Source organism: Lytechinus variegatus, chromosome 3 (assembly GCF_018143015.1).
Source record: "Lytechinus variegatus isolate NC3 chromosome 3, Lvar_3.0, whole genome shotgun sequence".
In the NCBI taxonomy this organism is placed as follows: domain Eukaryota; kingdom Metazoa; phylum Echinodermata; class Echinoidea; order Temnopleuroida; family Toxopneustidae; genus Lytechinus; species Lytechinus variegatus.
Genome location: NC_054742.1, coordinates 209937 through 225141, shown reverse-complemented (window position 1 = coordinate 225141; position 15205 = coordinate 209937). Strand labels below are relative to the sequence as shown.

The following is a 15205-nucleotide window of genomic DNA, read 5'->3' as shown; positions in this document are numbered from 1 at the left end:
GCATTTGATTGCATAGATTATGGAATTCTACTAAAGAAATTAAGTTTCATAGGTATGTCCTCCAGAGTTATAAAATGGTTTAAAGATTACCTTACAGGAAGGAAACAGTTTGTTACAATGAATGGTATTATTTCAGATACAAAAGAACTCACCTGTGGAATTCCACAGGGGTCCATATTGGGGCCTATGCTCTTTTCGATATATGTGAATGACCTACCGAATTCAATTAAGGAAAGTAAGGTGTTAATGTATGCTGATGACACCTGTATGTATTTTAGTAACGATAATATAATGGATATCATATCAACATTGAACAAAGATCTTCAAAGTTTATATGAGTATTTGAACTGCAACAAACTGAAACTAAATGTCGGAAAATGTGAATTTCTTTTGATAGGTACCAGGAACAAGCTTAGTAAAAGTGATCAAAACGCACATTTATTAGTAGAAGGCAAACCTATCCGTAGGACTTCATCATGTAAATACCTTGGCATGATAATTGACGAAAATTTAAGTTGGAATTTGCATGTTAACGAAGTAAGAAGAAAGGTTATGTATAAATTATTCTTACTGAAGCGAATTCGTCCAATAATTACACAACATCAAGCAGAAATATTCTTTAAATCGATGATTCAATGCCACTTTGATTACTGCGACATAATTTACTCTAACACAGGAGTTACGAACTTACGGAAATTACAGATATTACAAAACAAAGCTCTTAGAACAGTACTTAGGAAAGAACCAAGATTTCCTTCAGATCAATTGTTATCCATTTTAAAACTAGACAATCTTGCAGTCAGAAGAAGCAAGAGAGAATTAACAATGATGCACACAATTTATTATAATGATGCCCCAAATTCTTTGTTGTGTATGTTTGAAAGATATATTCCACCATATGGAACCAGATATTCTTCTCACAATTTGTCAATTCCCAAAAGTCATACAAATTATAAATTAAGGAGCCTTACCTTTAGGGGATCAAAACTGTGGAACTCACTTCCAGAAAATATAAAAAATATAGATAACATGAATATATTTAAGAAAAGAATAATTGCACATTTCAGATCACCTACACTTCCCTTTTCTTTTTAAGTATCCTGGATCTCGGGGGGGGGGGGGGGGTTTCCGTAGGTTCGTAACCCCGGTTATTATTATTATTTTTTTCATATATATAATTTCGTTATTACTTTACTTCTATGTGATTTATTTTCACTGCAAAATTCGTTTATCGTACTTCTTTGTTTTTATAAGTCATTTGCCTTATTTTTGTGCTATTCATATTGTAACTGAATCTTCATTGTTATTGTTGTTTTTTATTGTTATGTTATTTTTTATGCATTTTCTCTATTTTTGTTTATCATCAAATAATTTGTTTATATATGTTGTTTCATATGATTTTTACCTTTGCACGGACTCACAGAAGAACAGCCAGTAGGCTGAAGTGGGTATGCCGTGATTAAATAAATAAATGAAATGAAATGAAAACCCTGAATTCAAAATGAATGTTTCTTTCAGTGCGTATTTTGGATGGTCCTATCATTCATCATTCTCCTCAGATTTTCTTCCAAAGCGCCCTCATTTAATTGAAATGGTGAAAAGCCATGTCGTGCTAAAAGCCCCCTCACACCTAATCGAATGTAGGTGGACGAAGAGAAAATGCACGAAATGCACGCGAATTCAAATAAAAGTTCCGTCAAATCATGCGATCAGTAACTATTGTAAATTTTATCAACGAATGGTAAGCGAAAGATAAATATGACATGCGAAGGATATCGATTTTTCGGTTCACCTCTTTTAGTAAATTGCAGCCGGAGGCGAGCGAAGGGTTGCTTTAACCCCAAAAGAGAACGAACAGTGAGCAATGGTTTGATATGGCGTGCGATTAGAAACGAAGACGAGGGAATAGATCGGGCGTTCTTGTACGTTTGTGTGCACTCCTCGGGGTGTAAAAAGCGACCAGGTCCAACCGGATTTCAGTACGGCCAGAGAAGTCATCCACGTAACATGCCATATTATTCGTCTTCTCACTCGCTCGCATTTGCAATCCATAGTTTGTCTTAGTATAATTTAGCCTTGTCACAACCGATAATGTCGCACCAACGCATAATGTCGTAGATTGCGACATTCCCGACCTTTCGTTTGAGGACGCGAACGCTAATTTACAACGGTAGTTGATTTTGGAAGAGACTTTTTGGGCCCGTCGTAAAACTCTAGCCGGCAATGCAAATTGTGTGACATGAGATTTTTTTTTCGTTTCGCATCTGCGACGGAAACGTTCAATATGCGTTTCGTGTGCAAAATTCTGGTTGCTACTATGGTAACAGCGATATATCCGATTGAGGACGACTATCCAAAGCCACATTTGATTCCTCCTAGAGCTCGAGAGGCCGCCCGGGGGGCCCACTTCCATTGATTAGTGGATACCAAGAGCAACCACGCGTAAAAGGGGACAGAGTGGGCAAGTACATTACGTATAGACCTATGTAGCGTTATAAGGGTGTCAAAACGATGTTTAAAATGCTGAAAAAGGGATACTGACATATCCAATACTTGTAGGGTGTCACAATCCAAATACTAATTAAGAGATGCATTTTCATAATATGAAAAAGACTTACTTCCATTGTTTAGGGTGCTTTTCGAAACTTCATTGTCGCGCATGGTATCCACTCATCAATGGAAGTGGTCCCCCCGGAATTTGAATCTAATCCCCATTTCTGGGGAACGTAAAACATAATGCCCCTCAAATCATGTGCTCGAGGCATATCGTTTGTGTAGAAGGCGTACACAATAGAACAAAGAAACCCGTTAGCTCAAACCATGGACCCTATAGGGTCCGTGCTTAAACGTATTGTACATGTATATGCTGTGTACAGAAATGGTTTTGGCTAGAGAGGTTGATCTGACCCATGAAATCAATTGCCAGTGATCCACCAATAATCCACATTAAATGCAATATCGATTCGATGGAGTGTAATGATCTATATCTAAGCGTTCATTCAGTAAGTTTTTCCTCATTCAATATGTACTCGATCTGTTTGAAAAACCACTTTCTTATCCATGTCATAATCTATTTTAGGTCCTACATTTCGAATATCTCCAGCCATCAGTCATAATATACATGTATGTATAGTGCGGGTGTCGCGGGAAAGGATTTTGCACACGAAAAGCAGATCTGTAGGGCCTGTAACCCCCCTGTAACACCAAGTTTAGCATTGATCGTACAGCAGTTTTCTACGTTTGATTCTATTGACTATAATGTACAATCAATCTTAAAAATCAATTGTTATTGGCAAAGATACCAAGGTTTCGGTATAGTTTTTAAAAGCTAGTGAAATATTTAGATTTATTCAATTTTTAAAACAAACTGCACACAGTTCCTAGTTCTACAAGCGGGGATGACCAAGAAGGTAAATTATAGTGGTTAATCATCCGCTGAGTGTGGTATGTTTATGGGCCACAAATTAGGAATGTATCAAGAAATGAAACCTTACCAAACAAATCAGGTTGCTCAATCACTATATTACCCAATAGACCGTCTAACATGATATATACTCTCGTTGAATTATGCCAAAATCTGCCCGGTCAAAAGTCAAATCCCTTTTTTTCAACAACTTATCTTATGTCGACCCAACACCATAATGAGAATCATTAGCAACATTGCTGAATTCAAACTAGTTCTTAAACTTTTGACGAAGTTGGCATATCCTGCATGAAAGACGGAAAGTTGCAGAACTTCTTTTAAACAGAACTTACCGAAATGAGGCAACGACATGAACAAGATCTTATAGATTTAAGATAAAGCAGCTATAACATGTCTGAAAATAAATACATCGCAACTAATTTTTCGATGCCTGAAAAGGGAAAATTTTTGTAAATATCGGTAGCTGGTCTTCCTCCCATAATTCCTTAAAGAATCATCAGAATCACAAAACATCTGGAATCGTGATCGATTTTCTCCTCCTCGTTTGTCTAATTCTCACTCTCGACAATCATTTAAAGCTAGGGTTACACCGGAATTGAACAGCTGCGAATTCATCCGAATGCACGTATTCGGGTGGTTTCGTGAATATTCTGTTCTCCCTCCGCGAATGCGAGAAAGGTCGGAAGGGATTCGGGAACGTTCGAATTCACCGAAACCATCCGAATCAGGCCGTACTCGGGCAGAATCGGTCCGAATTTATTCGGGAGAATTCGGTTTGGTGTCGCTAACCCTATAGTTTAAGGAGAATTACAGTCTGAGTTTTCCTTGTAGTTTTCAAATTCTTCTGACCACTCTGGCATATGGACATTCTTCCATTCTGCATACTCTTGTCTCCATTCTTCATACAGATCATCAGAGTTTCCTGCATTACAATCATAAACATACAAGAATAATGACCATACTGTCATAATTAGCTGGGATCGAGAGCACCATATGCAACTAAAGGAGAAGGACAGAGAGATGAGAACGTTGATCAATTTTGATAGCCCATTTTTTATACAAATATTTTCAATTATTCATCTGAATATATACGCTTACACTAGAAAGATCGATTCAAATTACATTTGAGAAAAGAGGAGCCTGATAAAAAATCATAAAAATCTATGATAACATGGGACTTTGAAATATTCTGACCTGCATTTTGCTTCATTCACTCTTAACATGCTTAACTTGAAGCAATCGTGGTCAACAGTTTGGTACAAATATTTTCTAGTCACTTTGACTATCGAAATATCAGTAACTATTTATTTTATTTTATTGATATGTTCCACAATCATCAAAGTACATTTCGTAATCATGTTTACAATGAAAAAAATGCATAACATATGCAGGATTGAAACGTAGCAATGAAATGAAAAAAAAAAGTGGAGGGGTCTACTAAAAAGCAGAGCTTGTAAAATGTAGACCCCCTATCAAAACACAAATAGAGTAAAATAATCAGCGAAATTCTATAAAATTATATAGATATAAACACTGTAACACAAATATATTTACACTATATACAAAATTAAATATTGACTTCAAAAAATAAATCAATACTACTGTGGATAAGTATGAAGTTCACAAATATTTGATTGAATCAATAAGAATTCAGTATACAGTATATTTTCATTTGAGGTTCAAATTAACTGAAAGAATATCAATATAACCATTCTGGATGGCTGCAAGCGTATATTTTGGAGTAAAGGCCAAATTAGTTTCAAATCGTAGCCATCCATACGACTATTTAGATGATTTAGAACTTTAAGCTAGTGTAATTAGACCGGAACCGAATCAGCTGCGAATCCATCAGAATACTCGTATTGTGGTGGTTTCGGGGATATTCTGTTCACCCTCCACGAATTTTTCCAGATCCATCCCAAAGTTCCCGATTTCGGCTCGTTTTGAAATGTTCAAAACCAGCCGAATACCCTCCAAAATACTCCCGAATGTGACCAAAACGAATTTCGTTAGGACCACGTTTGGGATGTGTTCGGATTTGATTCGGTTGGATTAGGGGAGGCACTCGGGCAGCTTCTGGGCAGATTCAGACTTATTCGTATTATTCGACGCGTAACGGTCTGAGCTCGGCGATATTCGCTCCGATTCGGGGTCAGCATTCGGTTCTTCATTCGGCTGTAATCGGAACAATCGGGTCATATTTGGCTCGATTCTCGCGACTATTCGGGTGGCTTCAGGCTTTATTCGGAATGACAAAAATGTGATTGTGGTCGATTCTTTGCGATTCTGCGTTAAATCGGGATCTATTCCCGACCCATTCGTCTCTATTCCGGGAACTCCTCGAATCAGAGACGAATAGGTTCCGAAACAATCGAATCCATCCGAATCAGACCATATTGGAAAGAATTCGGTTTTGGTGTAACCCTATATAGCTTTATACAGTAAGATATTCTTCTTTTTATTAAATATCAGCATCAAATTCTACTACGCTTTATCCAAAAATCAGGTTGCAGACCAATCGTAAGGTGTGCTATGGCCTTTACTTAAATCTTTGACATTAAAAATCGAATTTTACTCACACAGCGCACTCTCTTGTAAATCAGACATTTTTACCATCGACAATGACACCCCTCTTGAAGACTACTTCACATATGACTTTATTTATTCTTTCCTAGTTCAGCTATTTTGTTCTCATGAAATAAATAATTTATTATCATACATACCATAATTATAGAGACTAGGGGCGTGGTTAAGCCAAAACGAACAAGTATCCATTCTCATTGCTTGGTCGTTTTCCATGGTTAATGACAACTTCTTGTATTCTAGCTCTGGTACGGTAAACCGGGGCCATTCGGGATAATTTTCGTCTGAATCCGGTGTGTTTGGGTCACTTTTGTAAAAAAAAAATCATGGATCGTTGATACAATGAATATTAATCTAAATCACTGCCAATTTATGTGTGTAGAATGGTGCTTTATTGATGAAGCATCCATGAATGCTTTTTGGTATAATTATTGAGGGAATTAACGCAGAGTCGAATATGGTTTATTTAGAAGTGATTTTATATTTAGAAATCATTCTTTATTAATATTTATAAGGCATTCATGAGAAAAATTAGAGAATAATGCATTAGAATGAAAATTTACATCAGTATAAGTAAGGGTTCTGTTCTGCTCGAAGTCCAACAAACTAATTTAAACCGAATAAATTGCTATTGTCAACCAAAGAATGTGAATCGCTTGTGATTAAAACAGTGTTGTCCTCCATATAGGGGCAATCATATATCACAAACATGGATCGGCGAGGTAGTAGAACGTGTCTCTCTGAAAGACGACTGATTCCATAATACTCTTCCTATATAGTCCCTTAACCCTAAAAGGAATGGGCTATTTGATGTACTGAGGACTCCAGAGGGGAGAATCATGTCCCCCTTCTCTTTTCTGTTGCTGTCCGCCCCATCGCACCAAAATTTGACACACACAGAACTACAAGCCAGTGGAAAAGATAATTACTTTAAATAAAAGAAATTGAATACATTTATGGAAAACATTAATTGCGTATACAACAATTTACATTTTGAGAATTTTTTTCATCCTTTTTTTTTCATTGTGCTTGTATGTGGCGAATTTGGTCAAGAAATTGCGTGAGACTTAATAAGTAAAAATGATCTCCCCACAATTTTTTCAAATATGTTTTGTAAAAACTCCTCCATACATGATTACCCAACGAGACAACGTAATTGTTATCATCTACCCCTAACCCGTACTCTTTGAGCAAAAAACTCTTTCGTCTTTTTTGGACCAGTGTATTGGAATTCACTGCCTAATGACTTTAAAGAATCACCAAGCATCAATATTTTCAAGCGCAAACTTAAAAAGATATTAATTTGTCAATACTCCACACCAACAAGTCAAGCTAATATATAACCGTAACTAAACGTATTTACAATTAGCATTTAATTATAAACAAATTTGTCTAACATTATATATTCTAAATAATGTCACTACAGTGCCCTATGACCTGTGCACCTGTCATGTTCCTCTTTTCATTTTCAGTTTATTTGCACCACCCCTTTCTCCTGTCTCTTTCCTCTGCCTCCCTTTTCCACTCTTATAATTTCTATAAAAAAAAATTATCATTATCATTATCATGCCAATTATTATCCAAATTATTTTCCACTTTTTTGTTGTCGCGCGCTTATACGCTCTATTTTGGTATTTTGTAGATTATGTATTTTAATTTCGTTTTCCACCCGTCTCTTTTGTATAGGTTATGTTAATTAGTGTTGGAACTATGTTTGGGGACTTGCCTATTTTACAAGCTCTGCTTTTCTTGGCAAGTCCCTCCGTTCAGATAATTTTATCTTCAATTTTTGAAATGAAATGTTATAGAACTGTATTATTTTGAGTATGTATTATTTTGAACATGTATTACACTGTACTTGGATTATATCTTTTGTTTGAACGGAAATAAATAAATAAATGTACGTGCCCAAACAAAACCAACAAATGCGCGAAACGTCGGGGGGGGGGGCATGGTAGCCCGCTTCCCCAGTCTTTTGATGATTATTCTCAACGGCACCATCGTTAATGTCGTGTTTGATTATCTTTAACTCACCCGGTTCTAATAAAATTAGTCCAGTAGCGCATAAACTGTACGGTCATCTCTTTTTCCTCTTCAGTCTGTCCCCTTACTATATTAGAAAGATTTGGGCTGAATGCCCAGCCAAAGACGAATTGCAGTTCCTCGGCATGACCGGCACCGAGCCACCCTGGTATCCCAGCTATTATAGACTGGGATGGATCATGCGTCATCTCGTAACGGTACACCGGTACTCCAGTATCTGCCATCGCTCGAGCCATAGCTTCAGTTGGACAAGCAAATGTCTGAAAGATATTAAGTCATCGTTGTCATAATATTATTAATTACGAACCAAACATAACAAAAAATCTTTGCAAAGCTACAATCTTTGAAATATAGTGTCAAATGGCATTACTCACCCCGTATACGTTTGGAATCCCTCAACATTCTAGCTAACTAATGTGATGGGGTTTCTTCAAAGTCTATCGGCAGATGTTCTCATATAGGGAATAGCACCATGGAGTCCAAGAGAAAGTTTAGGTTTCAGATAGCAGAGGCCCTCTAACACTAACAAGTTCAAAATCAATAAATCTCCCTAATCAACCGATCAATATCAACAAAGGGGCTTAACCGCTAACTAATCTTTCTAAAACAGTCAGGATGTACAAATGATATGTTTTGTGAAGAAAAAAGTGTTGGTCTACCACATAAATTTTAGTTTAAAGATGAACAAAAATATGGAACAAATGTATATATGCTCCTCCAGATAAAAGATGATATTTTGTTGTAAGTTTTCACCTGATCTGTGTTCCAATTGACAAATGAGCTGAGATGGCTTTCTGACGGGTCATCTGCCTTTGTCCAGTCAACGTACCATTGCTCTACTGCTAAAGCCAGCATCGGCGAGTAATAGAAAAGATAAATTGGTATCAGTTCCTTGAATTCACTTAGAGACATTTCTGGTGGTATTTGTCTTGCTACATATGATGGGTAAACTTTAAGCGCTATCAAAGTTCCTTCATCTTCGTTCGTACCGATCAAAGTTGGAACCTTGCTGAACCCACGTCTCCTAACGATCTCCATCGGGATGTCCGGTAGGAAAGCACCATCTACAACGGGTGCATACAACAGTTCCGCGTTTGTGAGATACTGTGCTGTCATCTGTTGAGTTAAAGATAATGTTGATCATAACACCGTTCATTAGATACTGTATTTTTATGTGTCCACGTCATGAATACTTCACAGAACAGTTTTATCGAATCATGTGATTCATGTGGTAACTTCTTTATTGATAACTAATTTGGATCAGCGCTCAGTGATCAAAGAATTTGAGTTCTCGGACAACTTTTCGGTAATATCATATTATATGATGTTCAGTGAAAAATGGCGAGTCAAAAACAGTCGTTTTAAAATATTTTGTACCAGCTACATATTAAAGTGGTCACTATAAAAAAGGACTCGCCGTACGGCCGCCGTATTACTGTGACATTAACTACGTCACCCATCCATGAAATAGAGAGATTGTGTGTGGGGGAGGGGAGATGCAGTGGCGAATTGTTTTTTTTTTTTGAGGGGTAGAACATATTAGGCGTTATGAGAAATTTCCAGATAATCGCGAGCGAGTCGACCCCCGTCCCCATCAGTACGCGAGTGGGATGTATAATGAAACTTCAAAACTCATGATATCTTAGGGACAGTGGCGTACCGTGGGTCACGGCATTGGGGGGGCACCAGCAAAAATTTTGAGTGACTTAGTGATCGAGCCTATAGGTCCATGGGTATACTGACCTAATATAGACATTTTTAAGGAAGCACTTGTAGTCATAGTAATCATAAATAAAAATACGCATCTCAGCAATCAAATAATGCGAGCGCGAAGCGCGAGCTGAAAATTTTTGATATTCAGACCTAAGAAGGGACATTATAATCGATTTTGTAATCATGATACGTACCTGTCTCGCTAAACAATGCGAGCGCGAAGCGCGAGCCGAAATTTTTGTATATATTGACCCCAAACATGGAGATCTTAATGACTATATATTAATAGTATACATATCTCACCATAGTCATCTAATGCGAGTGCCAAGCGCTTGCTAATTTTGTTAGAATTACATCTGAACACATGAAGCACTTTGTGTAGTCATTGTAATCATGATTACCATACGCATCTCACTAATCAAATATTGCGAGCGCGAGCTGAAAATTTAGACAATTCAGACCTGAAGCGGGGCATTCTAAGGCTTGCTTGTAGGAATTCACTAAGACCATACGTATTTCACTAACCAAATGATGCGAGCGCGAAGCGCGAGCTGAAAATTTTTGATATTCAGATCAGAAAAAGGGACATTTTAAGGAATGACTTTAGGAATTCACGGAGAGCAGACTTATCTCACCAATCCACTGATACGAACGTAATAGCGGACAGGAAATGTTTTATATTAATACTTTAACATGGGGCAATCATTTTAAGTAATCATTAAAAAAGAACCATATGTCACTACATAAAACAATAATATATTTGGTGTATGTTGACTTGAAACGGGAGTTTTTCGTACAACAGGTTTATATATCTCTCTAAACAGACAATGCGAGCACCAGGAACAATGACAACATAGGAACTGAGCAAATTATGTTTCATATATAGAGTTATGATAATGTTTCCTATGTAATATAGCATAACATGATTATAATGTAATATACCATTAGATTGAATAATAATTTCTTTCCCACTACGTTACTCTTCCTTTCTCCCTCTTTTTCTCCTTTTCCCCGTTTTTTTTTGGTCAGCCGATTGGGGGGGCACGTGCCCCCATGCCCCCCCGTAGTTACGCCACTGCTTAGGGATACAGTTTTACGAGAAAAAAATTACCATTATCTGTGCCCTTGTCAGATCTTTCTCTTCAACTCCTCTAAGACATGTCATCATGGCTTCAGAATCGTCCTCCGTACAGTTCACCATGGTTGCTATTTCTCGGGTGAACCCAACCTGTCGTTCTATATTCGTATCAACTGCCCAAGGACAGAGAGCATTGCCACTCTGTGAAAGCAAATTTCACAATTGTCGTGCACGGTGAAAAGCGTGGCCAGTATACCACTAATAAAAAAAATCTCTCCCAAGAGATAAATCTCGTCATGCGTAACGATAATCATTAAAGTTTTCACTAAAAAAAAAGTTTGAGAGGAATTAATAAGGCCTACGGGGTCAACTTTTGAATAGTGAGTCAACGAAGTAAGAAAAAAGACAAAAAAAATTGACCCTTCTAAATGAAAATATACAATAATTTTATATATTATCCTTATCCCTTTCGATTCTTTTATTTTTCTCCATTTTGTTAGAAGCCTCCGTCTATAAAAACAAAGAAATGCAAATTAAAATTCATTTCGACTGAAATATAAATTAAAGTACGGAATTACTTAAGGTACAAACAAACAACTTTAAGAAAATGGCATCTTCTGAAAATTGAAGATGTCATAACATTAGAATTGTATCAGAATGTCTGAGAATTTTATTTGAAAATGAATGTGTAAATCTTAAGGGGATTTTGTTATTTTGATTAATATGTGTCTCAAACCCTAGGAATATTTGTATTTAACTGGTAATTTTATTCAAATTTAATATAACATTAAACAATTAAGCCTGCTTTTCATGGTTCATAGTTTCAAGGCCCTGGGAATCGGGGGTAATGAAGCCCCCAATATTCATCTGGGGGTGCTGTGTGTATTATTCATTATACAGGCACCACCCCGGAATTCATGGAAATCTGTTACATATGCTTAATAGTCAAAATGTAACCAAAATCACCTTTATTTTGTCGTATTGTGTGTGTGTGTTTTTTTTTTTGCTTGTCAATTTAATCCAGCACCCCATGTTAAAAACCATTCACATGGACCAGATTAGGTTTAAGATTTTTTTCATGTTTTTGTGAGATCTAAAACTTCTTTTAAAAAAAATAAAAAAACGAACTGAATTGTCGTACGGAGTATTTTTCATTTGTTATTTTTCTATTTTTGAATATTTTTAAGTTATTAAACATTAAAGTTATTAGTCTTTTTTCTGCATTCACTTTTTGGCAAAAAAATTGGGACATTCCGATAATGCATATCCTTTTTTGGGGAGGGGGATTCACTAACTCACCTCCATAATGGCTTGATGGAAGAGCCCCTCACTTAACGGAGATAAAAGGTGAAGTCCAACGCTACCGGCTCCAGCACTCTCCCCCATAATCGTGACTCTATCTGGATCCCCACCGAACGCTCGAAGAAATTAAAAATAACCAAGTGCATACATAATTTATCAATTTAAGGTATATGTCTGTAATGAAATCACTTGAGTACTGGTATATCGTGCACTTTATAAAAATCTTTAAAGTGATAACATTATATTTATGACGCTATTTCTGACACACGGACTTTAAACCTAAGACGGTTTATATCACATTTCAACTTGAAGTCAAGTCGAAATAAGCACAATACTTGTGACTTCCTTAATCATTAATAGATATATCGCATATACAAACTGAAATTTGATAACTATTTTTTAAATAATATTGCGCTTTAATACATTCAGAATGAAAGTATACCTCCAAATTGTATTTTCAAGTAAGTGACACTATCATACAAAAAATTGATTGTTTGGTATGCACGATACTTATAATGATACCTGATTTTGGTTGTTGTTTCTTTTCTATTTTCTTCCAAGAATTAACAGGGGCCGCGAAAATTTGAATAAATGAATGAATGAAAAAAAATATTCTTACCAGCAATGTTTTCATGCACCCACTGTAGAGCCATTAACTGATCATACATGCCGTAGTTACCAGGGGCTACACTGTCACCTTTTGATAGAACATTCAAAATGGGCCATTAGTAATCCTTTTGAAAAAAATAAAACAAGTGAAAGGCCTTTTGAAATTTTATCCCCTTCTCTCCTGTTTAAAAACTGTTTCCATCTCCTTCTATCTCATCAATCAAATAATTCGAGCGGAGCACGAGTTTAAAAATGATATTCCGACCTGAAAACTTGAAAAAAACATTTTCCTTACGTAGGCATATCACTACACATATAATAAGACATTTCTCGTGATTGAAACTACCACTTTAGCCTAAATATACATTACGTAATACAATATATTGCGTTATAGCACACGGTATAATATTACGAAATGTAACTATCGATGACTACTTGCACATAAAAACACATCCTTTGATAGAAAAATGTAATGTCAGATATAACGGCCATTATAGGCGTAACTCCTCTTTCATTTCTCTCTGTTACCCCTGATAAAGTGGTACTTTTCTCTTACATTTATCAATAATGAGAGTTGTCTTACCTGATGTCATGAATCCATAAACACCAAGACGGTAATTGACCCCGACGAAGACGATGTCGGGAGCGAAAGCGATGAGAGAGAGGGGTTCATATACAGTGTCTGATCCAGCACCGATCGAATATCCACCACCGTGTAACCAGACCACAACAGACACGTTATTAGGCTGTTTCGGGAAATTTAGGACGACACGCATTTTAAGTAAAATTGTACTTTCTGTATGATTTTATGTATTGGGGTAATAGAAAGTTATCTTTGTCTTGTCATATAACCTATAAAACAAGGCAATAAGAGCGAAAGATATATATTATGTGTCGAGGATAGACAGGACATGATTCCTCAGATGAGACAATATTCTAATCGAATTGTGAAGACGATACTGGAGATTGTAACAATTGCAAAACGCTTATTTTTATTTCATTATAGGCCTACCACCATTGAGAAAAACTTAATAAAATAAGCATAGTTATATAAATGTTTTTTTTATTCAGTCAACTTCTCAGTTGCTTACTTAACAAAAATCTTGTTTCGTTTCCTTTGCATATGTGATTCGAATCGTGCACTTCTTAAGTGATTATTTGGATCTATAGTTATCCTTGGCATTCTGTAATCTTGCTAATATAGTTTATGCGATAGCAATTTACGCTCCTATTACAAACAATTTATGGCAGTTGGACTACAATTCCTGACGATAATAAAAATAAAGATGGAAAATCAGACGTGTCTCTTCACAGTGTTCTATCTATCTGATATTCAGTTTCTTCCTGTCAGAATATTTTATTTCATATGATATCATTGAATCCAAACCTACTCTATTATCATCTTACCCTTGGAGACGAAGTGTGTACACTGAGATATAGACAATCCTCATCCAAATCCCTTCCCACAAGAGATATATCATCAACGGGACTGATCTGCGGACACATAGATCGGTCATATGTAGCGGGGTAAGTACTTGGTAGGTCAACCATCTTGATAGGATTCTTGAATCTAAGTTCTCCTACCGGTGGTTCAGCAAACGGGATGCCTAGAAAGGCTTCCATCCTGGTATCGACATTGAGGTATTGAGATTCATTGAAGGATAGGTAGATCCCTGTCAGCATTGTGTTGGTTCCAGGGAGTACAACCTGGGGTCCTTCTTGTGCGTCACACTGCCCCATCAGCACACCAACGACCGCGACAAGCAACGAAACTGCTGCATGATACCATAAATGCATCTTTGCTATGACTGATTTGTGATGACTCGAGAGAAATTTCGAACACCGTACACTTCGTTTATTATTATGTTTTAATAGAATATTCCCGCTCCTTAGCTTGATGGTCCCTCGTCAGATGAACAAACTGTTTGATTACTGTTGAAACCAACAGCCCTCTAAAAATTATCTTCAGCAAATTTTAATTGTTGAGAGTCTGATAACTAAGGTCGAGTGAGGACCAATGTTCAACCTCAGAGTACGGTTCAACAATATTGATGCACTTATCAGATTATGTCTTGTTTTGGTTTCCCGTCGGCCCCTTCAATCCTCGATAAAATACTTTTTACAAGTCTTTGACAGACCCTCTACCTACAAAAATTCGAAAATTCTTAAAGTTAAAGTGAACTCTTAATGATGAATTGATTGCAATAAATAGTTAAGAAAAACGAAGAAAAAATGTGGTATAACATAAGAAAGTTGTATTTTAAAGTTTTACTGATTTTTGCAAAACAGTTATGTTCACAGCAAATGTGATATGTAAATGAAAGAGCCGGTCCTACACACGCACACGCACACCCGCACATGCCCACCTATAGCAAGCACTGAAATCATCTTCATTTGGTGTACTGTAATTATTTTCATTTTGAAATTCATAAGAGTACAGACCTATGTGTTGG

At 36.5% G+C, this 15205-nt stretch overlaps 1 protein-coding gene across 1 annotated transcript; it reads right to left on the bottom strand.

Annotated features, from left to right (window-relative positions):
* Nucleotides 1–3625: 3625 nt before the first annotated feature.
* LOC121409903 (cholinesterase 2-like) lies at nt 3626–15184 on the bottom strand. The gene is made up of 9 exons (XM_041601685.1): nt 14160–15184; nt 13336–13498; nt 12763–12840; nt 12141–12259; nt 10875–11042; nt 8804–9166; nt 8042–8310; nt 6148–6314; nt 3626–4346 (listed from the first exon to the last, which is right to left on the bottom strand). Exons 1-9 carry the CDS (start codon nt 14547–14549, stop codon nt 4222–4224), a joined length of 1842 nt encoding a protein of 613 aa, XP_041457619.1. The 5' UTR covers nt 14550–15184; the 3' UTR covers nt 3626–4221.
* Nucleotides 15185–15205: the final 21 nt, after the last annotated feature.

What these genes read in the sequence shown, in the direction of transcription:
- LOC121409903 (XM_041601685.1), bottom strand. Translation starts at nt 14,549, where the DNA reads ATGCATTTATGGTATCATGCAGCAGTTTCGTTGCTTGTCGCGGTCGTT. An exon ending in TCCATCAAGCCATTATGGAG is followed by an intron (nt 11,043 to 12,140) that starts GTGAGTTAGTGA and finishes TTGCTTTCACAG; the next exon opens with AGTGGCAATGCTCTCTGTCC. An exon ending in ACTAATTTTATTAGAACCGG is followed by an intron (nt 6,315 to 8,041) that starts GTGAGTTAAAGA and finishes TTTTTACAAAAG; the next exon opens with TGACCCAAACACACCGGATT.